Source organism: Thunnus albacares, chromosome 11, assembly GCF_914725855.1.
Source record: "Thunnus albacares chromosome 11, fThuAlb1.1, whole genome shotgun sequence".
Lineage (NCBI taxonomy): Eukaryota > Metazoa > Chordata > Actinopteri > Scombriformes > Scombridae > Thunnus > Thunnus albacares.
The window spans coordinates 33,295,001-33,320,994 of record NC_058116.1 but is presented as its reverse complement, the minus strand read 5'-3'; the positions used below and the strand labels follow the sequence as shown (position 1 = coordinate 33,320,994).

Below are 25,994 nucleotides of genomic sequence, written 5' to 3'. Positions count from 1 at the left end.
GGAAAACTGGAAAACTATTAAATATTCATGTGAGAAGCTGCTGCCTGAGAGGATTTGACACTAGTGTGTTAAAAATTAAACAATCAGTTATCAATTTCCTGTCAGTCAACTAATCGATGGTGGGCAAAAACTTTATTCATCCAAAAATTAAAGTAAACACCATATTTTTAAAGACTCATTATTACGTTATAATGATGCTGAAGTTAATCATAATGTCACTGTTAACTGGTCTGATTCTTCTTTAAATCATCTGTTCTATCAGGCAGTTTGATTATTGTCATTATTGATGAATCTGCCAGTTATTGTCTGGATTCATCAACATCTGTTCATACAACAGTCTGAAAATATCTAAACCTCCCATTTAAGGAGCTCGAAACATTTAATGATTTATTTATTGCCATATATTATCAATAATATACAAAAGTCACATAAATGAACCACATACCGTATACTTCAAAATATGTCAGTGATGACCAAATATCCCAAAACATCATATTATTTATATATATAATATGAGTTTAGGGCTGCGTTCATGTTTTTCTGACATCAAACATCCTCATTAAACATGTTTGAACCTTCGACTCAGTTTGGTTGATTTTGATTTGTAGCTGTTTGAAATTATAAATGTATTTCAGGTTAATTTGCTGTTTAAACCTTTGTTTCAGTTTATTTAAATTAAATGTCATTTACTGCATCAGAAGTTCTTTGAACTTGCAAATCTATTTCAGCTTAATTCAACACAACTAATGAGTGGAGTTTGTCTTTGTCATAAATTGTCCAGTTTTAAGCCACATTTTTACGATACACCATTTAGCTCCTGGTTGTTTTTAATTGTATCTTTTAACCGGATGAAGGATTTTAGTCATCAAACATCTGGATTTGAAGTTACCAGAGAATTATCTGCTGCCAACCTGCTTACTGCAAACTGAAGATCAATATCAGTCGCCTTGAAACGGAGTTTAAAATAAAGGATCAGATAATCGTGTAGTTTTCATCTGTGGCCGCAGGCTGAACACCCATCATGGTGCCAACCTGCCCTACTGGTGCTGGGCAGCAACCAGTCTGCTGTGGTCCAACTCCATCACTACTGGCGGTGATCTGATTTCATCCACACGAGGATGAGTGTCCCACCCTGAGAGGAAGACCTGAAAGGTGGGCTTTGGTGAGGACTGGTGTGGGTATACTGAGGACCACCGTCCCCAGTATACCCACTGTATCTGTATCTGTATCTGTGTAAGTAAGTACCTGAAACACACTCTGAAAGTTTCATTCTAATCATCCACCAGGGGGCTACACATGCAAAAGAAATGGGCATAACACAAATCAGACAAGAAATCAGAAATCACAAAACTCACAGGATATGTTTTATAATAATGTTGAACCACATGTGTAAAATTGGTCAATAGGGGGCGCCACCGGTTCCATTCATAGAATTATCCAATTTATCCTTAAGACTGCCCTATCAAAGCACAAATTTCTGGATGTAAAACAAAAAAAATTATGTAAAATTATGTTCAAATTATCCTCCTTGAACACCGATTAAAGGTATCTTGAGAGCTTTAGGCTTTAACTGTATGTGATTGTCTCATCTATTTACAGTCAATTCCTGGTAAATACTGGTTTTATACTGTACAAAAAAATTGGATCATGTGAAAATGGCTTACAAAAACATAATTTCAATAATCATTACTTCATATAAACATTATCTGAAAGTAATTACAAGCAACTGTCTACAGACTTTTCCAATTACTGTATGAGATTTATTGTATATAAATAATATTTGACAGTAATTACAAGCAACTATCCAACATATCCGTCTGACACTCTTCTTCAGAGGGATATTTCTTATATATTGTGTGAACACTGCCATCATTCTTCAGAACCTGACACTTATAGGGTGCTTGAGGCTAAAGAGAGTTATTGTATTTAGGTCTTGATGCACAACATATTGGTGTTGGGGCTACATATCAAATCAAATGGTGATAAAAATGTATGTTTGTTGTATCGTATGTTCCATCCTAACGTTGAGGAAAGCCTCGGGCTGAAACCCTTTTTCGCTGCTGTGCATCATTAAAAAAGTGATTTACACTTATTTGTGAGGGCTGACGACTTCATTTGTTTTTTTTGTGAGATGCTGCCATGACAGTGTTTTTTGTTATCATACATATTGACATGTGCAACACATTTCATTTCAAATTCTGAAGGTAGCTATAATAAAGGCTGTAAATCCACCTTAAAAATATTGGAAGCTGTCTCCCAATACATTATGTTAGACCACAACATGAAATTGCATACGTAGCATCCATGTGTTTTTTCCTTGTGAAGGTGTCATTTGTAGATCTAGTTTTTCTTCTCTAAACATTAAGACCCAAAGTGAGTCACAGTCAGTCTATGTTCAACAAAAGGCCCTCATTGCAGTTCTACTGCTCCCTCTACTCATTAGGTCACTCCAACATTTCTACAGGTCAAAGGGAACGAAGAGCAAAAAGCAGAGATAATATATAAGGTGAATAAAAAGGGACCTCAATATGAGTAAAGCTTAACAATGGTTTACTTTTTTTCCTTTAGCAATAGGTGAGAGATGTGTGAAAGACTGGGATTTGATGTTAGGACTCAGCAGTTCAAGCAAGGCTTGAGCTTTGATAATATGGGTGAAGGGATGTAAGACCTTAAAATAGTTGAAAAAACATATAAATGTAAACATAGAAAATGTCTCTATAGTCTCTGTGCTTCAGACAGATAAAGAAAATGTGAGCAGATTCAAATGAATGTTGTACAATCATTGGATGAACCAGGCTGTGGGGAGATGATCTCGACCAGTGATATTGATTGAGTTCTGGGGGCGGGTCCTCCTGGCGTGATTCATCCAATGACTGCGCAACATTCAATTGTTTGCATCTACGCACGCTTTGTTGATCTCTGCCTGAAGAGACTACAGAGAGAAAATTTCTCTGGATAAAGTAACGTAAGTCATTTCTCAAGACTGTTGATTTGAAGATGATTACCAGGTTGACACCAGGTTGATACCAACGTTGACACCTGTTGGTGTGCAGGTACTTTTAAGGGCATGATACATATTTTCTGCTTGTGTATTCTCAGGACAAGGCTTGCTGAGGCTCATTGCAGAGGATCACAGCTATTGTTGGAATTCTGAAAGGAAGTGGGTGGCTTTCAATCTGTCCTATGAACTAGAGGCTTTTCTTAGCATGCAGATTCACCTATTTCCATGGCCAAGGAAAGTTCAATAAATATTTGTCAGAGGTTGGGGACTCAAGTCGCCTGCCTTGATGCAAGTTGCAAATTGGAGGACTCGCGACTTGGTTGACTAACACTTATAAGACTCGACTTGACTTTGACTTGAGGCAGATGACTCGAAAAGACTTGACAGTTTTTATTTAGCTGAATCACCTGTTTGCATTATTGTAGATGTTGAGCATGAACAGCTAACGTTTTGAGACATGAAAGGGTGGCTTCTAGTGACGTGTGTGCAACCCAGGCTTTGAAGACAGTGTCTAGCAAGACCTAGAAAACAATGCAAGACAGGATTGAGCTCAGCGCTTGTTGAAAGCATTTTTCCATACCTGTGCTGATTTTCTCTCAAACTTAATATTACCAGACCGTTTCTGATTCAGACAAGACAGCTTATGAATTGACAGCTTTTCATGACAGAGCTTCACTGTTCTGTTCGCAGTCCCTCACTAGTTCAAAGTCAATGTAACTCAACCACAGCAGAATGGTCTCTTTCTCTTTAATCAACCGTGTGACAAATGCAATCCTTCAAGATCAGGCAAACAAGATGGTATTTTTCCTTGATGATGCTTGATGTTTGAACAATTTCAGTGTTCTAAATGAATGGATGTATTAGTCTACACAATCCACAGCAGAAAACAGTAATCATCAGATAGAATACTATGTTTCGTTGCGCAAGCGCCAAATGCTGGTAGATTTTCCATTTGGTGAGTAAATATACCAAAGTAGTCACGTGTTGCAGACAGAAACTCAGGCTGTAGTATAAGTTGCAGTTTCTTTTATCTGCACACTTTACAACCACAACAAAACAGAATGTGTAACTTACAGTCCATCAGCATATTTTTGCAGCTGTTAAAACCCACTAGCTTTGTGCTAACTACTGCAACTGGAGGAAGTTCCTCTTCTTCTACTACTTCTGCTTCAAAACTCTCAACCTGGTGGCAGAACGGCAGAAGTCATACAACATCCACACACATTAATACTGCATAAAATACAAAATGTATTTATTTTTGTTCAAATAGTTAATTAATGTGAAGTTAATTCATAAAATTAATCAACCTGCATGATTTAGTTTTATGTTGACATTCCAAATTGTAGTTGATTTACCCCCCCCCCCCCAAAAAAAACCCCAACAACAACAAAAAACAAGGTATGAACTGAGCCATAAATAGTTGTCTTTATGAATCCTAACCATAGCCATCCCTAGTTGTAGAGACTAACTAACATGTGCAGTTCTCTCATGACATGGCTCGCCATTGTAACCTTTTCTCTTGTGTTTTAAGTGCTTCTTTCATGGTGACTGACTTCTGACTTAATTGACTTTTCTTGCTTCAATCAATCAATCAATCAATTTTTATTTATATAGCGCCATATCACAACAAAAGTCATCTCAAGGCACTTTTCACATAGAGCAGGTCAAGACCGTACTCTTTAATTTACAGAGACCCAACAATTCCCCCATGAGCAGCACTTGGTGACAGCGGGAAGGAAAAACTCCCCTTTAATGGGTAGAAACCTCAAGCAGACCCCGGCTCTTGGTGGGCGGCCATCTGCTTTGACCGGTTAGCAGTGACTTGACTCGGCTTACTTGAGTCTAAGTCACAGTGATTTAAGACTTGCTTGAGCCTTTAAGGTTAAGACTTGAGACTTGCTTGTGACTTGCACATGTGTAACTTACTCTCACTTCTGATATTTGTGAACATACATATTGACATGTGCAACACATGCACAACAACTACTTTCTCCCAAAGACACAAACCAGAGACGTAAGACTCAAATTTGTGATGCCATCCGGAATAAAGTCTGGAGCTGCTTCATATACAATGAATGTGAAACTAATTTTGTAGTAATTTTTTAATACCCAAATAAGCTTTATTCTATAGTAAACTTTCATATCTGAAACATAAAATGTACCTGTATACCAGGCTCTGGCAATGTCTACAGAATTACTTTGTAAAACTAGCAGTAAAAGGTAATTTTATGATACATTCTGGTTATTAAACATCTTGAAATCTCATACATCTCAAATGGGGATCTGTATTGAATGGATTGCACAATATTGTAAAATGTCAGTAGAAAAATCTATTTATTTATTCAGTGTCAGAGTTGATATAAAGGTACTTTTACATTGACCTTCTGGTTTTTGTACATTCAGAACTCCATATATTAATGTGAAATGTCTGTAGATATTTTGGGGAGTTGCTTGCAATTACTGTCACATAATGTTTATATAAAGTAAATCCCATACATTAATGGGAAAAGCCTGTAAATATATTGGAGAGTTGCTTGTAATTACTGTCAAATAGTGTTTATATAAAGTAATGATTATTAAAATTATGTTTTTGTAAACTATTTCACATGATCTTATTTTTTTGTACAGTATAAAACCAACATTTACCAGGGATCTGCTGTAAATAGATTGGATAATTACATAAAATCAAAGCTTAAAGCTCATTAATGGGTGTTATTTCAATGTAATTTTACATAATTTTTCTGTGTTTTACATCCAGAAATCTGTACTTTGATGGGGAGTTCTTGTGGATGGATTGGATAATCCTATGAATTTACCAAAGATTACTGTATGAAAACAAGAGTCTTCATTTAAATTAGGTAATTTTAAGGTAGTTCTGCAATCTTTTTCATTTTTTGTGCAGATTTATACATTTGTTTAACATTCTATCAATGTTTTATAATGAGAATTTCTTTTTATTTTATAATGGTTGGACTGTAAAAATGTAGACAATGTCCAAAGTAAATATCTGTATTTTTAAATAAATCTCTGTAGAATAACTAAAGGTTTTTTACTGTTATTTGACGGTAAGTGTTTGGCAACTTTTGCTGCCAGACTTTTTACCATTTTTTCATGATTTCTTTTTTTTTTTTTACAGTGTAGATTCCAGCTGAACTCATGAGTCTGTTTGTTTTTCTTCACTACACAATAGAAACATGTTTATTTCATTATATAATCGTCTCTTCCTTCCAGACAGAAGCTGAAACATGTTTTTATAATTTTATCATTTTGAAAAGCAACAAAAAATAGTTTTTATTGGTTTAATCTGTTTCATATAATATTTGAATTTCTGATACTTTTCTCTTTTTCCTGAAAACCTTCTGAAAGCATTTCTCCCTCGAGTTTCCGTTTTCTCAGCGGGATCCATAATCAATAGGTGTATCGATCGATCAGACAGGACTGCATGTCCCAGAGTTCCGTGCGGCTGGCTGGGGGTCCTGGGTGGACCTGAGGTGGGAGTGTTCAGCGCATCTTTGTGTCCGCTGCAGGTTTGTGGATGTGCGCCGTGTGAACCGGAGCTGACCGTGCGGTGATTGTGCGGATCTGTCGGTGCTTCTCTCCGTTGTTACCGGACAGTGTCGGTGATGCAGGACGCGGCGGAGTGCGGGGTGTGCGGGGTGAAGGTGATGTGCCGCTTCAGGCCGCTGAACGACGCGGAGCGGAGCCGCGGAGACAAATACATCCCCAAATTTAACGGAGAGGACACGGTGGTGGTGGCGGTGAGTGCGCGTGCGTGCGTGTGTGCGTGTGTTTCCCGGTATAAACACTGAACAAAACGTCATTCCTGAGGTCCTGGTTCAGGTTTGGGTTCGGTTGTCCACAATGAATGGAAGTCAATGCAATGTCCTGACAAGGATAGCTGCACAAACCTGTGCGTGCGTGAGCGTGTGCGTGTGTGCGCGCGTGTGTATGTGTGTCCGCCCGTCCGCAACAATAGAGGAACACCGGAAGTTACCATCATCACACCTGTTATTGTTTTTAATGTAAAAAGATCAAAACATTAACAACAAATCATTAATTATTATCAATACATCTGCTGTATTTTCTATATTAATTGATTATTGATTTGGTGCATAAAATGGCTGAAAATAGTTAAAATGCAAATAAAACAGTCCTGAGTCATGTCTTCAGTTTCCTCTGCAGTGATTCATTGACTGATATTCTGTCAACGTTTTATTGATGATCTCAGTGGTTTCCAGTTAACTGACTAATCACAGTGACAGGAACTGATCACATGATAAATAAAAGATACAAAAACACAGAAAACAAAAATATTTAAATAAATAAATAAATCATAGATGCATTTTATTACTTCATGAGCTCTGACTTTGTTTGAAAAACATTTTATTTTAGTTTGAATAAAAACATAAAGAGAAAATCAGTGAATCAGTTTGTGAGTAATAATGATTTATTAATATCTGCTACATGTTTACTTTTATCAGGTGTAACGAAGGTTTTAATGTTAATAAATAATAGTTTCACTTCAGATCAGAAGAAGCATCAAGTTCAGTGATGTCAGTGGCAGAACTGGAGAAACGCTGCTCTGATCATCTGATGTCTTTATTTTAACGAGCTCGTTTCATCCTGTTTGTCCCGATGAAGGTCACATGACTCTGTCCCAGTTTCCTCCTGGATGGTTTCCAGTTGAACAGGCAGCTGAATCATCTGTAACGAGACAGGAAGGAGGAGACGTTTGTTTATCTCGGCTTCAGGTTGGATCTGAAGGCTGGAAGACGTCAGTGATCATCATGTTTCTTTACTCATTAAAGTTGCAACAAACCCTGAAAACATGAAGGTCACAGATCCCTTCAAGAGATGAAAACCTCTTAAAAGACACTGAAGTTTGAAACCTAGTTGTAGTTTTAGTGTCTGTAGTTTTGTCTGTTATTTAGGGGTGTGTGATATCTCCACATCTCCACTCTGCTGGAGAACTATGGGTAAAAGCGAGCTCACAGCAGAGCAAACTGTCTGCATGTTTCGCATCAGAAGCCCAAACTGTTTGTTTTTAACATTAAATGCTACGAACACAGCGGGCAGCAGCGCTTGTGTCGGTCCTCGCCACCTGTCTGAGCGGTGTTGTTATGGATCCCGCCGCTTTTCTCTGAAAGACACGCCCTGCGTAGCATTGAAGCGCTATGATTGGCCAGTCGTCCATGTTCGCGCCGCTAGCCAGCATGTTCAGTGGTTGTCTGGGAGACGTTAGTTCTGAAGGACGATGAGTTAACGGTTGTCTATGTATCCATGTATTATGTTTAGCTTGGAAAACAATGACCTGTGGCACTGAATGTTTCTCCATTTTAACACCAGTCTGAGCATCGTCACGACGACACCTCACCAGTTAGCTCACAGGTGTGATGCTTGGTAGCGTGTTTGTGAAATCTGGAGCAGTTTTAATGTCCTGCTATGAAGCTGCTCATCATGTGAAACTGACAGCTGGGCTGCAGGTAAACGCCACCGTTAGCGGTTAGCTAGCGCCACCGTTAGCGGTTAGCTAACGCCACCGTTAGCTAGCTGGCCTGCTAACTGGTAAAAATCAACATGAAAAAGAATTGTGATATTTTTGCCATATCACCCATATTAGTGTCTGTAATTGTAGTTTAGTGTCTGTAGTTGCAGTTTTAGTGTCTGTAGTTGTAGTTTAGTGTCTGCAGTTGTAGTTTTAGTGTCTGTATTTGTAGTTTTAGTGTTTGTAGTTATAGTTTTAGTATCTGTAGTTGTAGTTTAGTGTCTGTAGTTTTAGTGTCTGTAGTTGTAGTTTTAGTGTCTGCAGTTGTAGTTTTAGTGTCTGTTGTTGTAGTTCTAGTGTCTGTAGTTTTAGTGTCTGTAATTGTAGTTTAGTGTCTAGTTGTAGTTTAGTGTTTGTAGTTGTAGTTTTAGTATCTGTAGTTGTAGTTTAGTGTCTGTAGTTGTAGTTTTAGTGTCTGCAGTTGTAGTTTTAGTGTCTGTAGTTGTAGTTTTAGTGTCTAATTGTAATTTTAGTGTTTGTAGTTTTAGTGTCTAATTGTAATTTTAGTGTCTGTAGTTGTAGTTTTAGTGTCTGTAGTTGTAGTTTAGTGTCTGTAGTTGTAGTTTAGTGTCTAATTGTAATTTTAGTGTCTGTAGTTGTAGTTTAGTGTCTAGTTGTAATTTTAGTATCTGTAGTTGTAGTTTACTGTCTGTAGTTGTAGTTTTAGTGTCTGTAGTTTTAGTGTCTGTAGTTGTAGTTTAGTGTCTGTAGTTGTAGTTTTAGTGTCTGTAGTTGTAGATTAGTGTCTGTAGTTGTAGTTTTAGTGTTTGTAGTTGTAGTTTAGTGTCTGTAGTTGTAGTTTTAGTGTCAAATTGTAGTTTAGTGTCTGTAGTTGTAGTTTAGTGTCTGTAGTTGTAGTTTTAGTGTCTGTAGTTGTAGTTTAGTGTCTGTAGTTGTAGTTTAGTGTCTGTAGTTTTAGTGTCTGTTTTGTTTCGGTGTATTATTTTTCATGGAGGAAGCTGCGGATCTGTCTGCTTTATAGAGGTGGGGGTGGAGCTGCTGCAGGGTCTCATGGGAAATATTCCGTCTCCATGACAGCAGAGGCTGAAGGCCATTAGACGTCACATGATTGGCAGCAGAGCATCAATATGCGGCCTCAGGCCCTGATGTGGCCCTCTGGCGGACTCCGTCTGGTCCTCCAGATTAAAAAGAAAAAAGACGAATGAAAATGTTGAAGCTGAAGATTCTCATGTAAAATTCATGATGTGACTTTTATCCTGTGTGTGTGTGTGTGTGTGTGTGTGTGTGTGTGTGTGTGTGTGTGTGTGTGTGTGTGTGTGTGCGCGCGCGCATGTTTGTATGGTCGCGTGTGTGTGCAATCATCTTTCTTCCGTCTGATTGGTTCGGTCAGTCCAGACATCAGACATCTCCCAGTGGGATGCAGTTACCATGACAACAGGCATCTTATTGAAACATACAGACTGTGAGATTCAGCGTCTGAACACTGAACCTTCATGTGTGTTCAGTGTTGGAGCTGAAACATCAATCAATCAGCTGATTGATTAGATCAATGATTCATCCTTCCAACTCTCTGTTTCTCCAGTCTCAGATTTTCAATTTTTCTGTTTTTTTTTTCAGTTTTCTGTCTTTATAAAGTGAAGATCTTTGAATCTTCAGATTATCAGTGAAACTAATAATCAATTTATTATGACAGAAGAATCACAGATAAGAACATCTGAATCCATTAATCGATTATATTTATATATTTTATATATATTAATCAATTAATTGTTGCAGCTCTCAATAGATTACTAGTTTAACTGGGGTTTTAACTGGTTTCACTGGTTAAATATGTCCAGTTCAACACAGGATGACTTTTTTTCTTTGTTTTATTCAAAGTCTTGACAATAAAATTATTTATTATTTCAAATAAACAGTAACATCACAGGGAAGTCAGAAACAGCAGCTTGTTTTTTCTTCCATCCTGTCAGTCGTCATGGCGACAGGAACAGCTGAACTACTAATCAGTTAATGAAGCAGATAATCATATGATTAATCAATAATGAATAATAATCATTTTCAGAGGATTTTAATGATTGTTGACCTTCTGACCTTTTCTGTCCGATATCTCAGAGAACAATCACACGTTACATGTTAAACATTACATGTAACATGTTACATGTTGCATCGACAACACAACTCTACACTCAGCAGCCTGTATTATTGAACACGTGTAACAGCTTTAAGATGAATAATCTTAAACCACTTTGTGACATTTAATCACTGAGTTCTCAGTATTCGTGTCACACACTGTGATTTATTTCCATGTAATGTTTTAGAGTCACATGACAAAGGCGTGTGCTCTGATTGGTGGCGTTTAGTCAGTAAATCCACTGAAGTGTGTGACTGGATGTCTGTGGTGATTCACCTGTTGACAGTGTGTGTACTTTCTTCCACACACACACGTTAACGTTCAGTGAGTTCTGGTGTGTCCGGCGTCTGTTTGGACGCTGATAAAACCATCAAACAGTCCTCAGATCAGTTGAATGTCGGCAGATAAAGACTCGTCCTGTCTGTCACCAAACGATCCAAACTTCCTCCGTTTATAATATCACATAACCGAGGACTCCTTGATAGGCCACGCCCACTGCCACCATGAAAATATTTCCACCATTTTGAATTGTTTGCTAAAATATTTCTCTCATTCTACATATTTCATCCAATCTTCACCAGTCATGATCGTTATCATTGAACACATTCTGTCTGTCCGACGTCCAACAAGGTTTTACATAAACTGCCGTAACTGCAAAGTATCGTCCAGCTGCAGCCAGATCACAGGCGGCGCTACAGTACAATATAAAGTGAAATGACCACAGTGTTGTTGTCATTAATAAGAGCAAACTTGGTACATCGGTTCCCCGGAACACGTCACAACAACACAGTCAAACGTTTGCACCAACTGCGCCACCATGTGGTCACTTTAACTGCAGCAAAGCTCAGTCAGCACAGAGTGAAACATGAAACTATGAATATTAGAGAATATTTGTCCATCGAGAGCACCGCTGCTGCGTCTCGTAAATCTGTCAGCAGCTGCAGTCACATGCTCATGACCTTTAATGACCCCATGACCTTTAATGACCTCATGAACTTTCCTCCAGCGCCACCTTCAGGCCGAACTTTATACTGTAAAAATTAATCATTTGAGAAATACAGAAGCAGCTTCTCGTGTCGACTCAGTTTAACAGGTTTAACTCTGCAGCATCAGTCGATTAATCAATTACATTACAGATTACACAATCACAGATTATTAATCTGCAGCATCACTTTGGGCCTGAAGAAACTGATAGAGATCAGTTAACAGTTTTTTGATGTTATAAAGATGAAACGATCGATCGATCTGCTGATTATTGTCTGGATTCGTTGATGATTTTTCTGTATTTTACTGTGACTGAAGAGAACGTTGATGTTTTTACAGAGTGGATGTCGACCCAACAGGCAGATTTCACCTGATAATAATAATAAAAATGATATTTAATTACTAAATAAATAAACTTTAATAATCGGTTATTAACCATTTGAACTTCACCGGGTCACAAACTGCTGCTGGGCAGCTAAACTTCTTTGTTGGAAAATGATGAAGAATAATAATATAATTGTTTATAATCTTTATAAAAGGTGAGTCAGCGTCACACTGAACTGATTAACTCAGACTGTTATTTTGAAAGTGTGTTTCCTGTGTTGTAGGGGAAGCCGTATGTGTTTGACAGAGTCCTTCCTCCAATCACAGAGCAGCTTCAGGTGTACGACACCTGCGCCAAGCAGATCGTCAAAGGTGAGATTTAACCCTTTATTCTCTGACTGTGATCTGCCTCGATGACTGATGATAAACTGTAGAAGACCAAAACAAGAGCTGAAAATATTTATTAATCAGTTGGTCAGTTGACAGAAAATGATTTATTATTAAATATCGTTCAAAGTTCTCTGGTTTCAGCAGGTAAATTGTGTTTCTTTCTGTCTCGTGACAGTAAATTAATTCTTTAGGTCAATAAAACAAAACGTCGACTTGAACTTAATGTATTATTATCTTTTTAAATCTTATAGACCACATCATTCATCAAGGAATCAAGGAAATAACAGGCAGATTAATCAATAATGATCGATTATGAAAAGTAATAAGTGCACAAGAAAAACAGAAATATTCAGTCTGTTAAAACATGAGGAATAAAATGAAAACTGATCTTAAATGAGAAAAACATCAGAGATGTTGAAAATAAAACTTTATTGTTTCTAACGAAGAAGATGAATCTGCATTCAGTGTGTTTTACAGTCAGTGTGTGTTTTACATTCAGTGTGTGTTGTTCAGTGTGTGTTGTTCAGTGTGTGTTGTTCAGTGTGTGTTGTTCAGTGTGTGTTGTTCAGTGTGTGTTTTACATTCAGTGTGTGTTGTGTGTGTTTCAGATGTTTTGGGAGGATATAATGGAACCATCTTTGCATACGGTCAGACGTCATCAGGGAAAACTCACACTATGGAGGTCAGTCTGACACATTCACTGTTTAATGATAACAGTAGTAGCAGTACTACAGTAGTAGTAGCAGTACTGCAGAAGTAGTAGTAACAGTACTACAGTAGTGGTAGTAACAGTACTACAGTAGTAATAGTAGCAGTACTACAGTAGTAATAGTAACAGTACTACAGTAGTAGTAACAGTACTACAGTAGTAATAGTAGCAGTACTACAGTAGTAATAGTAGCAGTACTACAGTAATAGTAGCAGTACTACAGTAGTAGTAGCAGTACTACAGTAGTAATAGTAGCAGTACTACAGTAATAGTAGCAGTACTACAGTAGTAATAGTAGCAGTACTACAGTAATAGTAGCAGTACTACAGTAATAGTAGCAGTACTACAGTAGTAGTAGCAGTACTACAGTAGTAATAGTAGCAGTACTACAGTAATAGTAGCAGTACTACAGTAGTAATAGTAGCAGTACTACAGTAATAGTAGCAGTACTACAGTAATAGTAGCAGTACTACAGTAGTAGTAGCAGTACTACAGTAGTAATAGTAGCAGTACTACAGTAATAGTAGCAGTACTACAGTAGTAATAGTAGCAGTACTACAGTAATAGTAACAGTACTACAGTAATAGTAGCAGTACTACAGTAATAGTAGCAGTACTACAGTAGTAATAGCAGTGCTAGTTGTTTTATGTCATACTGTTGATGTGTTTCTTCTCTGTCTTTGTTTAAAATAATGAAAACACTGAATCGTCGACTGTTGTTGTGAAACGTTTTTATGTTCAGGGGAAACTCCACGACCCTCGGCTGATGGGAATCATCCCTCGCATCGCCAGAGACATCTTTGACCACATCTACTCCATGGACGAGAACCTGGAGTTTCACATCAAGGTGATGATATCATCTTTATACCGGTGACATCATCGGTCACCACACATGAAGTCTATTTTACTGTTTTCACTCATTTAGTTTTAATATTTTGTATATATTTCTAATAGTCCTTGTGAACATTAGTGCCTCATTTAATTCTGGTTGAACTTTATTTCTGTTGCCTCGTTAGTTTGTTCTTCACCTGGAAGCACTTCCTGTAATCTGTATTAATATTAAAGGTGCTAGAATAACGTGTAATAAAATAAGTCAATATTATTATAAATAGTACGATAATATACATCATATAAACTGATTGATTTAGAAAGAATGTTAACTTCTGCAAAAAACACCAATTTATAAATATGAAAACATATAAATTGATGTTATTGTTCATGTTCAGTATATAAACAGTTAAATCTGATCTGTGGTCAGACGTCCTGCAGAGACCCAGCGAGGCGTTCACTGACCCGCCTGCTCTCCATATGTTCACTGTTCACCACATATCACATTATATCTCACATTATATCCTGCAAACACATTTCATTAAAAAACACATGAAAAGCTTTAAAATGATCTTTAAAATTTTTAAAATATAACATGACAAACATTTGTTAATTAACCACTTTAGCATTTGCAACACTTCCTGTGGTTGTTTCACAATAAAGTCCTTCCTGCTGCCCCAAAACCCGACAGACGAGTTTAATTCAGTTTAATTCTAGTTCAGTTTATTTACTATTTGCACGAATAACATGACAGAAAAACAAACAGAACACATTGAGTAAAAGGATTGTGACAGATTTAAAAAAGAGAGGCACTAATACTAATAAAGTTTAACAGCATATAAACAGCTGATGCTGATGTTTCAGCAGTGATTAGACTTCAGCAGCATGAAAACTACCAAACAAACACTATATATTATATTTCTTATAGTGTCTGAATCCAAATGTTAAAGGATCTGTTTGCTGACTCTCTGCAGGTGTCTTATTTTGAGATCTATCTGGATAAAATCAGAGACTTGCTGGATGGTGAGAAAACATTTAACATATATAATATTTACATTAAGTATATTAGTAAGTATTACATATATAATGGAGCAGAGTGTTGGAATAAAACGACCTGCTGACTGCTGTGATTCATGTTTCAGTGTCAAAGACGAACCTGGCCGTCCACGAGGACAAAAACAGGGTTCCCTTTGTGAAGGTACCTGCTGTATATTTATATTTATTTACCTGTATTTATATTTATTTATTTACTTGTATTTATATTTATTTACCTGTATTTATATTTATTTATTTACCTGTATTTATATTTATTTATTTACTTGTATTTATATTTATTTATTTACCTGTATTTATATGAGCTGCCTTCAGTCCTGCAGTAATAGTAGTTACTACAGTATCAGTACATCAGTAATAATACTGTAATCGTAGTATCAGTACTGCAGTAATAGTACAGTGTAACACTGCGTTGGTGTGTTTCCTGTCAGGGCTGTACAGAGCGTTTCGTTTCCAGTCCGGAGGAGGTCATGGACGTCATCGATGAGGGAAAAGCAAACCGACACGTCGCTGTGACCAGTGAGTTTCCAACTGTACTACTGATACTACTGATAATACTGACAGTACTACTGATACTGGTCTGATAATACTCATACTACTATCACTACTAGTTGATTCAGTTCACATACACTCGTTAAACCCTGTAGACCACCATGATCCTCCAGGACAAACTTTAGACTCACTGGAGGTGAGAACCTGTTGTGGCTGTGATGAACAGTGCAGCCTGTAGGAGGCGCCAGCAGCTCTCTACTAACATACTAACGTGTACTTTTGTTCCTCCTGCAGACATGAACGAGCACAGCTCTCGCAGCCACAGCATCTTTCTGATCAACATTAAGCAGGAGAATGTGGAGACGGAGACCAAACTGTCAGGGAAACTTTACCTGGTCGACCTGGCAGGCAGCGAGAAGGTCACACTGTTCCCTCACACTCACCTCGTTCCTTCATATGGTCACATGTTGGTCACCTGTTGGTTAACTGTTGGTCACCTGTTGGTCACCTGTTGGTCACCTGTTGGTGACCTATTGGTTACCTATTGGTTACCTGTTGGTCACCTGTTGGTCACCTGTTGGTCACCTATTGGTTACCTGTTGGTCACATGTTGGTTACCTGTTGGTCACCTGTTGGTTACCTGTTGGTCACATGTTGGTCACCTGTTGGTCACCTATTGGTTACCTGTTGGTCACCTGTTGGTGACCTATTGGTTACCTATTGGTTACCTGTTGGTCACCTGTTGGTCACCTGTTGGTTACCTGTTGGTCACCTGTTGGTTAACTGTTGGTCACCTGTTGGTTACCTGTTGGTCACCTGTTGGTCACCTGTTGGTCACCTATTGGTTACCTGTTGGTCACCTGTTGGTGACCTATTGGTTACCTATTGGTTACCTGTTGGTCACATGTTGGTCACCTGTTGGTTACCTGTTGGTCACATGTTGGTCACCTGTTGGTTACCTGTTGGTCACATGTTGGTCACATGTTGGTTACCTGTTGGTCACCTGTTGGTCACCTGTTGGTTACCTGTTGGTCACATGTTGGTCACATGTTGGTTACCTGTTGGTCACCTGTTGGTTAACTGTTGGTCACCTGTTTGTTACCTGTTGGTCACCTGTTGGTTATCTATTGGTCACCTGTTGGTCACCTGTTGGTTACCTGTTGGTCACCTGTTGGTTATCTATTGGTCACCTGTTGGTCACCTGTTGGTCACCTGTTGGTTACCTGTTGGTCACCTGTTGGTTACCTGTTGGTTAACTATTGGTCACCTGTTGGTCACCTGTTGGTCACCTATTGGTTATCTATTGGTCACCTGTTGGTCACCTGTTGGTCACCTGTTGGTTACCTGTTGGTTAACTATTGGTCACCTGTTGGTTACCTGTTGGTCACCTATTGGTTATCTATTGGTCACCTGTTGGTCACCTGTTGGTCACCTGTTGGTTACCTGTTGGTCACCTGTTGGTCACCTGTTGGTTACCTGTTGGTTAACTGTTGGTCACCTGTTGGTCACCTGTTGGTGACCTATTGGTTACCTATTGGTTAACTGTTGGTCACCTGTTGGTTACCTGTTGGTCACCTATTGGTTACCTATTGGTCACCTATTGGTTAACTGTTGGTCACTTATTGGTTACCTGTTGGTCACCTATTGGTTAACTGTTGGTCACTTATTGGTTACCTGTTGGTCACCTATTGGTTAACTGTTGGTCACTTATTGGTTATCTATTGGTCACCTGTTGGTCACCTGTTGGTCACCTGTTGGTTACCTGTTGGTTAACTATTGGTCACCTGTTGGTTACCTGTTGGTCACCTATTGGTTATCTATTGGTCACCTGTTGGTCACCTGTTGGTCACCTGTTGGTTACCTGTTGGTCACCTGTTGGTCACCTGTTGGTTACCTGTTGGTTAACTGTTGGTCACCTGTTGGTTACCTGTTGGTGACCTATTGGTTACCTATTGGTTAACTGTTGGTCACCTGTTGGTTACCTGTTGGTCACCTATTGGTTACCTATTGGTCACCTATTGGTTAACTGTTGGTCACTTATTGGTTACCTGTTGGTCACCTATTGGTTAACTGTTGGTCACCTATTGGTTACCTGTTGGTCACCTGTTGGTCACCTATTGGTTAACTGTTGGTCACTTATTGGTTACCTGTTGGTCACCTGTTGATTACCTATTGGTCTCCTGTTGGTGAACTGTTGGTTACCTGTTGGTTACCTGTTGGTCACCTGTTGGTTACCTGTTGGTCACCTGTTGGTGACCTATTGGTTACCTATTGGTTACCTGTTGGTCACTTATTGGTTACCTGTTGGTCACCTGTTAAGTCTCTGTACTGATGATATTGATGTTGTTGTCCAGGTGAGTAAGACTGGCGCAGAGGGCGCCGTGTTGGACGAAGCCAAGAACATCAACAAGTCTCTGTCTGCTCTTGGAAACGTCATTGCCGCCCTGAGCGAAGGAACGGTGAGTCTTCACTTCCTGTTTTCACACTTCAGTTTACTTCACTGTCTGTAGGAACAGGAAGTCTTGTTGTCGTTATTTGATGTTATTTATTGATGTTTGTTGTTTTTTTGTAGAAAACCCACGTCCCGTACAGGGACAGTAAGATGACCCGGATCCTGCAGGACTCTCTGGGAGGAAACTGTCGAACCACCATCATCATCTGCTGCTCGCCGTCTGTTTACAACGAGGCTGAAACCAAATCAACCCTGATGTTCGGACAGAGGTACAGGAACTCACCTCATGCACTTCAAAATAAAAGACCTCAGCGATACTGTACAGTTATTAAAGAATTAAAAGTCTTCTAACATTAAGTTATAATCTAAAGTAATTCACAGAATTGATCTGATTCAGTTCTCATGTAATAAAGGTATAAAGACATGTCTGAGCATTAGTGGACTGTAATTCGTTTAAAACAGATGATCAAGAACGTACTTTATAAAAATAAATGAAGCAGCGCAGCAACACTGGGCTGATTGGACTGTGATAACCAGAGTCAGAGGACTTATGAACTGTCTACTGACAGCAGCGCTCGCCTCCAGCCGACTGAGGAGACCAGCGTGTGTTTTGAAACCACTTCCTGTGTTGTTACTGTGTTTTAGGGCAAAGACCATTAAGAACACAGTGTCTGTGAACCTGGAGCTGACCGCCGAGGAGTGGAAGAAGAAGTATGAGAAGGAGAAAGAGAAGAACAGGAGCCTGAACATCGTGATCCAGAAACTGGAGAACGAGCTGAAACGCTGGAGGAAAGGTGACGAATACAAAAACTGAAAACATCAAATTCCACATCATAATTTAATTGTACATATTGTTAATGTTAGTGTATCAAAAACTGCTGATTCAGATCCTCAGTCAGAGTATCTGACACAGAGAACTGATCTGATATCAGAGCTCTCTGTTTCCCACATTTAAAATCTGTAAACATTACTGCATCACACCAGGTACAACTCTGCTTTATTACTGCACAAACCCTCCTAATGATCAAATTTAGTTTCACAGATAAAGACCTGCTGAACGATAATGTCCTCCACCGCCTGATCTGTGATTGATGTGCTGTGATGTGTTTCTTAAAAACAGGCAGGGTAGACGTAGTATTCTTGTCCCTGAGTTGTTTGCAGGACCTCCTGTCAACAATCTGTGCAGCCTGAGCAGTAAAACCTAAAACAGTCCATAAAGTGTCCACTAAAGCCGACTGCTGTGAGTTCAACGTCATTCGTCTCTCAGCTGCATTTTAACATCTGGAGGACAGTGTTGATTTCAGAAAACATCTCAGTAAAACTGGAACTAAGAAAGGATTTAAAAGTAAGACGTCGTCCTGTAGGAATAACAGTCTGATGGACATCAAATAATAGTATGAAGACTGAGGATGTTGGAACGAATATAAGGAGTCAAATATAAAACGAATAGTAAAAAAACAAATGCTTCTGTTATATTTGATGAACAATAAAGTTTTCTATATACTTTATATATATATTAATGTACTAACATTAACCTCTAATGTCACTATATCAGAAATGGCAGAAAGTGACGCTCCCACAGAGATCACCACTCCCAAACATTTAAGAAGTGATGTATGGAAAAATTTTAGATTTCCATCAACAGACAGAAAAAATTTAAAAAGGCAACAGTAAAAGACTTGAGTCTGAGTGATCCGAGCTGCAGCTGCAGTTTGGGGTTTGGACACAGAGCTCCTCATTTGGTCTCACAGTGCATCCCGACACAAATAATAACAAGCTGATGTGAGTTTATTTATATTTCAGTTAAGTGTGTAGTTTAATTACTATGATACAGTACGATGAAAGCTTATTTAATATTTACATTTCAGTTAACGTTATTCATTTTATGCCCAAGCTTAATTATTACTTAATGAGAAAGTGATCACCTGTTTATTGGTAATGTTGGAACGCCCTCTAGTGGACAGAACGTATAACAACGTGGCATTAGTAATGCAGCAGCCTGCTTGTGTAGGTACATAGTAAATATTAATAATAGGCTAAATTTGAGCATTGAAAATTCAAATATAATTCAAATATTTAAAATAATCAGGTATAAAATGGATTATGGAGTAAGATTAACAGCATTAAAGGAGACGTGTCTGCTCTGTCTCCAGGTGTTACATAAACAGGCTCTTGTGTTGTTTCAGGAACAGGTGAGACATGAAATCTGACTCAGTAAGTCTTGATTGAACTTCATCAGACACCAGAACACAAGTTTGTAATATGAACTTCTCCAGGTGAGTCTGTACCTGTGGATGAGCAGCTGAGCAGCAGAGCCAAGAAGAGCAGCAGTGACACCACCGCAGTGATTGAGAGCTTGGCCCCGCCCCCCGTCCCTCTGTCAGACGAGGAGAAGACACAATACGAGACGCTCATCACCGACCTGTACCATCAGCTGGACGACAAGGTGAGTCCCACCTGAACCATCAGCTGAGTCTCACCTGTAGCATCGGAGCAGTTTGTTGTGTTGTGAAACTTTAACAGTTTCTGATTGGTGTTTCAGGACGAGGAGATCAACCATCATAGTCAGACAGCAGAGGCGCTGCAGCAGCAGCTCACTGATCAGGACGAGGTGAGTCTCACCTGAGAGTGTTCGAACCTCCGTTGTCTCATTTATGAATCAATCTGACCTCCCTCCACCTGTCCGTCATCCGTCCTCCCTCCAGCTGCTGGCGGGGAGCCGTCAGGACTACCAGCGTCTGCAGGAGGAGGTGTCGCGGCTGCATAGAGACAACGACTTGGCCAAAGAGGAGGTGAAGGAGGTGCTGCAGGCGCTGGAGGAGCTCGCCGTCAACTACGACCACAAGAGCCAGGAGGTGGAGAACAAGAGCCGCTGCAACGAGCAGCTGAACGAGGAGCTCGCACACAAAACTGTGAGTCCAACAGCAGAGTTGATGTCAGGATGAAGATCAGATGTTGATGCATCTGATCACATGATTCTGTTAAATCCACTGAAGGGTTTGGTACCGTTCACATTTGAACTGATACCAGTACCTGGAGTTCAGTAACGGTACCCAACAGAATAGTTTGCAAGAGTGTAAATATAAACACAACTGGAGGCTGTAAAGGATGAAGTCTCATTGAGCCACTTTTTAGCAGTGGCTCAAATAAATAATATTTCTATTATTATTTCTATTATTTCTATCATATCTATCATTTCTGTGTCCTTCACGATCTCACCACCAGATGGAGCCAAAGGAACATGTTTTCCTGTCATGTGAACATCTGGAAAGCTGCAGTTTCACTGAGATTTCAAAGTGGAACAACGACTCGAGTGTTTAATGCTGTTAGTTTTCTTTCTCTGTGGCTGAGCTGTGCATCTTCTGCTCCTGTGCTGTTCAGGTGAGTCTGGAGGCGGTGCAGAGGGAACTGTCCCACCTGCAGGAGCTCAGCTCTCATCACAAGAAGAGGTCAGCAGAGATCCTCAGTCTGCTGCTCAGAGACCTCAGCGACATCGGCAGCGTCCTCGGCACCACCGAGCTCAGAGCCGTAAGACACAAACTCTTCTTCTACTGTCACATTTCACTCACCATACTCAGCAGCACGTCAGCTGGTGTGGTCATGTTTGTAGAGGACCGCCACCACAGAAGAAGAGAAAACATACAATATGATAAACTCACAGAGATTCAACCTTTTTTAGCTCAGTGTTGTTCTGCTGGAAACACAGAACTGTAAAAGTAAAAATCAATAAAGGTTTCTGATCTGATCTTATATTGATACTCGTTTGACAGTTTAAGAGTTTTAAACAATGTAAAAGTTTTGATATAAACTATGAAATGTAAAAGGTTTCTGTTGCTGGTCTGTAGACGTTACATGTGACTGTGAGGACAGGAAGTGATCCCGGGTCTGTGTGTGTGTTCAGATGACGGAGGCGAGCGGCGTGATGGAGGACGAGTTCACCACGGCTCGTCTCTACATCACCAAGATGAAGTCAGAGGTGAAATCTCTGGTGAACCGCAGCAAACAGCTGGAGGTCAGTCTGACGGAGAACACCTGCAAGATGGAGGCCAACGAGAAGGAGCTGATCTCCTGTCAGCTGTCCATCTCACAGGTAACATTAAAGGGACAGTCCAACAGTTTATCTGTCAGCTCTCCGTCTCATACAGAAAGGAAAAACAAGATGTTTTATTCTAAAGTCAGGTTGTTTGTGAGTAAGAACGTTTATCTGTACACATTTACACAAACTGCTTCACAGTTAAAAGATGATAAACAGTTAAAGTCTAACTGTCGAGAACACAGATGATTAAAACAGAAACGATGGATGGTTTGTTGTAGCTAAAAGATGAGAAGGACACAGTTTGACAAACAGGACTGAACTACTGACTAAAGGTTTTTCTTTAGTCAAAGTCAAAGAACCTCAGTGCTGATGAACTTCAGAGGTCTGATTTAAAGCAGGAAGACATCCAGGAAGTGATGTCATGAAGACAACGATTTTAAAGTTCTGCAGTTTTATTCATCAGTGACGGCGTATTCTTATTAACACTGATGAGAGCAGCACTTCTACAATCAAACTGACTTATTCAGATTATTTATTTTCTGTTTTGACGATTGATTGAATTTATTTGCTGATCTGAAACATACAGATTTAAAATCGTTACAATCATCGAGGATTAAAAAAAAAAGCCAAAAAGGTTTATTTTCCTCGTGTTCCTCCGCTGTTAGTCAACCAGCTGATAGATTTAGACGGACAGAGCCGGTTCGACTCCGACCTCTCTGGGAAGTCCTACAGGGTGTTAAAACCACGTCAGGTAACAGCTGGTGTCCCTCAAGGTTCTGTGCTTGGCCCTCTTCTCTTCTCACTGTACGCCACCTCGCTGGGCTCCGTCATCATACCGCCGCTATGCTGACGACATCCCGCTGTTCCTGTCCCTCCTCCCGGAGGATATCAGTCCCAGAATGCATCTTGGCCTGTCTACTCAACATCTCTGATTGGATGACAGACCAGCGACTCGAGCTGAACCCGTCTAACACTGAGCTTCTCTTTCTCTGCGAGTCCAGTCGTTCATCACAACCTGACCGTCAAATAAAATTAATTTATACTTTAATCCATAAATTCAGTGACTTCAGGGAAACCTAAACACTGAGGCCCTTTTCTAAATATAAAATATAAAATATTCATTAAATAAAAGTATTAATGATGAAACAATAAGTCATGAAGTTAGATTATCATTATCATTAGTAGTTGCAGCAGCAGGAGTATTTCATTATTTAATCATTGTGTGTAGCACCAGGTGAAGATTGTATTTGTATATTTGTAGTAGCAGTAGTAGTATTGTAGTAGTAGTAATAGTAATAGTAGTAGTAGTGTTATAGTAGTAGTAGTAATAGTAATAGTAGTAGCAGTAGTAGTATTATAGTAGTAGAAGGAATAGTAATAGTAGTAGTAGTGTTATAGTAGTAATAGTAATAGTAATAGTAGTAGTAGTATTATAGTAGTAGCAGTATTACAGTAGTTGTTCTTCTTGTGTGCAGCACCAGGTGAAGATCGGCTCTCTGACAGACGACCTGCAGAAGATGGAGCAGAAGAAGAGGCAGCTGGAGGAGAGTCAGGACAGTCTGATGGAGGAGGTCGCTAAACTCCACGCACAAGGTGAGAGAACATCACCGTGGTTACAGCAAATACTGCTCTGCGATTGGCTGGCAGCTGTCCATTAAAGGTATGTGCTGTCAGGAATGGTTTAAAGTGTTGTGTTTGTGTTCAGGTCAGATGCAAGAGCTGACGGTGATGGACAAAGAGAAAGAACACATGAGCAGACTGAAGGACGCTGTGGAGATGAAGGTAACGTCACTGTAACTTCCTGCTGAAGACGTGACTCTTTAGAAACACCTCACAGATGAGTAGTTTCATGTTTAAAACAGCTGCTGTCTGGAGTTTTTAACAAAACACACAGGAGGAAATAGTGACTTTGTTGGGACTATTTTCAGCAGCGGATGAATCCACTCTTGGTGGTGGTGTGTGACTGAGTCAGAATGTGTTCGTGGTGATGAAGGTGTGTCTCATTCAATAGTTTTTGGACAACAGCAGCAAACACACTCAGACGAGCTGCTGCAGAGACAGATGTGAGACTCCAGAGTGAATATTAACCTCTTAAAATCCAGCGGTTCGCCGACAACCTGCTGAAGTCAGTTGTGAGCGGCAGCATCACGCAGTAATGAGTCAAAGCAATCGACACAATTTGGCCAATTGGAGATGATTGGAGAGGTTCAGGGACACGAGTGACACCACAAACTAAAAACTCCCTCGCTCCCATAAGGTTAGACCTACACGTCTGGGGTTTTATACAGGTTGGCAAGATGTAGAGGGTATGTGGTTTCTGCATAGTTCTGGCATAAAGCATGTCCTAATTATTGTTATTAAAATATGACTTGTGTTTTAGCCACATGCTGAATAAGCACATTTCCAGAAACTAGAAGATGTCATCTGTCAAATGAAGCCTAATACATGCATCATGGCCTTACAGTTCTTCTGTTATAAGCTTTTCCATTATGGTATGCCAAATACGCAAAAATTCTATAAAAAGTGTGGATGTTAAGGGGTTAAAACATATATATATATATTAATATTAATGTTAAATAGTGAAGCATCAGTGTTAGAGCAGCATGTTACTGTTGTAGCTGCTGGAGGTGGAGCTAGTTTCAACTACTTTATATACAGTTAGCTAGTTTAGTCCAGTGGTTCCCAACCTAGGGGTCGGGCCCCTCCAAAGGGTCAGCAGATAAATCTGAGGGGTGGTGAGATGATTAATGGGAGAGGAAAGAAGAAAAAACAAAGTTCTGATACACAAATCTGTTTTCAGTTTTTGGACTTTTTCTCTAATCTTTGATTTTTGCTGAAATATTGGATCATTTGAACATTTATTGAAATGAAAGCATGTGAGAAGTTTAGAGGGAAAAATCACTATTTGGTGGAGCTGTTAACAACTCATAGACATGTGAAATGTGACCCCGACTACACACTGCTTTTTGTAAGACGTCAAAAGCCAAAAAGGTTGGAAACCACTGGTTTCATCTTTAACAATGTGTTGTATTTTAAAAGCTTGTTATATTATCCATTGTGTACAATCTTACAGTACTTTAGTAAATGTACTGAGTTACTCTCCAGACTGGACAGACAATCAGTTAACACAGCTGTGATGGTGTGAAGTGATCACAGAGACGTTGGTAAATGAAGCGCTGTAGAAACTGAAGTGTTGTTCTGTGTGTTCTGTAGAGAACTCTGGAGGAACAGATGGAGAACCACAGAGAGGTTCATCACAAACAGCTTTCCCGCCTCCGAGACGAGATCGAGCAGAAGCAGCGAATCAACGACCAGCTGAGAGAGTACGATTCATTTACTGCATCATATCGACCAATAACTGATCATTATAATAACTGATCTCTCATCAAAGAGGATGTTAACATGCACTCCTGCATTCAGAGCTCCAATGATTGATTAGATGCACACTGTTAAATTAATCACCAGCTATTTTGATAATCGTTGAATCATTTTAAGTTATTTTTTAAGAAGAAAAATGTCAGAATTCTCTGATTCCAGCTTCTTAAATGTGAATATTTTCTGTTTTTTTAGTCTTTATGACAGCAAACTGAATATCTATGAGTTGTGGACAAAACAAGACATTTGAGGACGTCGCGTTGGGCTTCTGGAAACACTGATCCACATTTTCTACCATCTTCTAACATTTCATGGACCAAATTACTAATCAGTCAATTGATAATGAAAATATTTAGTTGCAGTCCTACCAACTTTATTGTTGTGAGTTCGTGAAACAGCAGCGACGAGCAGAAGTGATTCAGAAAGAGCGCTGCTGGTGTCAGTGGGAGTACGAGCAGATGTCCATTTTATCGATCAGTATCGGCTAAAATATATCGATCAGATGGATCTCCTCTATCCTCAGTGTCCTTCACAGCATCTCACTGCAGATCAGAGTAGAGAAGCTTCAGCCAGCAGCTTCTCACGTTGAGCCGCTCTGAGCGTCACAGACGTGTTGGTCGGCAGCTCGGATCAGCTGTTAACAATTAACCTTCATTCAGTTAATCACCTGATGACATCATGAAACTCGTCTGTCGGTTTGTGTGTCTGTGAGAG

The 25,994-nt window shown here is 39.4% G+C and overlaps 1 protein-coding gene across 3 annotated transcripts in view; it reads left to right on the top strand.

Annotated features, from left to right (window-relative positions):
- The first annotated feature begins 6,523 nt into the window (after positions 1-6,523).
- LOC122991905 (kinesin heavy chain-like) overlaps positions 6,524-25,994 on the top strand; it is a 25,796-nt gene continuing 6,325 nt past the window's right edge. For 2 of the 3 annotated variants that reach the window (XR_006405934.1, XM_044365378.1), the window contains exons 1-19: positions 6,524-6,759; positions 12,231-12,318; positions 12,945-13,018; positions 13,787-13,891; positions 14,847-14,895; positions 15,015-15,070; positions 15,357-15,444; positions 15,712-15,836; positions 17,772-17,876; positions 17,990-18,138; positions 18,515-18,663; positions 20,146-20,315; positions 20,412-20,480; positions 20,575-20,781; positions 21,251-21,397; positions 21,771-21,959; positions 23,381-23,498; positions 23,611-23,687; positions 25,119-25,228. Coding sequence is in view for 2 of the 3 variants with exons in the window: in XM_044365378.1 (XP_044221313.1) it covers positions 6,625-6,759; positions 12,231-12,318; positions 12,945-13,018; positions 13,787-13,891; positions 14,847-14,895; positions 15,015-15,070; positions 15,357-15,444; positions 15,712-15,836; positions 17,772-17,876; positions 17,990-18,138; positions 18,515-18,663; positions 20,146-20,315; positions 20,412-20,480; positions 20,575-20,781; positions 21,251-21,397; positions 21,771-21,959; positions 23,381-23,498; positions 23,611-23,687; positions 25,119-25,228 (2,210 nt within the window). In the remaining variant the exon portion in view is untranslated. Of the gene's footprint in view, positions 6,760-8,214; positions 8,485-12,230; positions 12,319-12,944; positions 13,019-13,786; positions 13,892-14,846; positions 14,896-15,014; positions 15,071-15,356; positions 15,445-15,711; positions 15,837-17,771; positions 17,877-17,989; positions 18,139-18,514; positions 18,664-20,145; positions 20,316-20,411; positions 20,481-20,574; positions 20,782-21,250; positions 21,398-21,770; positions 21,960-23,380; positions 23,499-23,610; positions 23,688-25,118; positions 25,229-25,994 lie in introns of those variants that run through there. The other variant, XM_044365379.1, reaches the window with a different exon arrangement.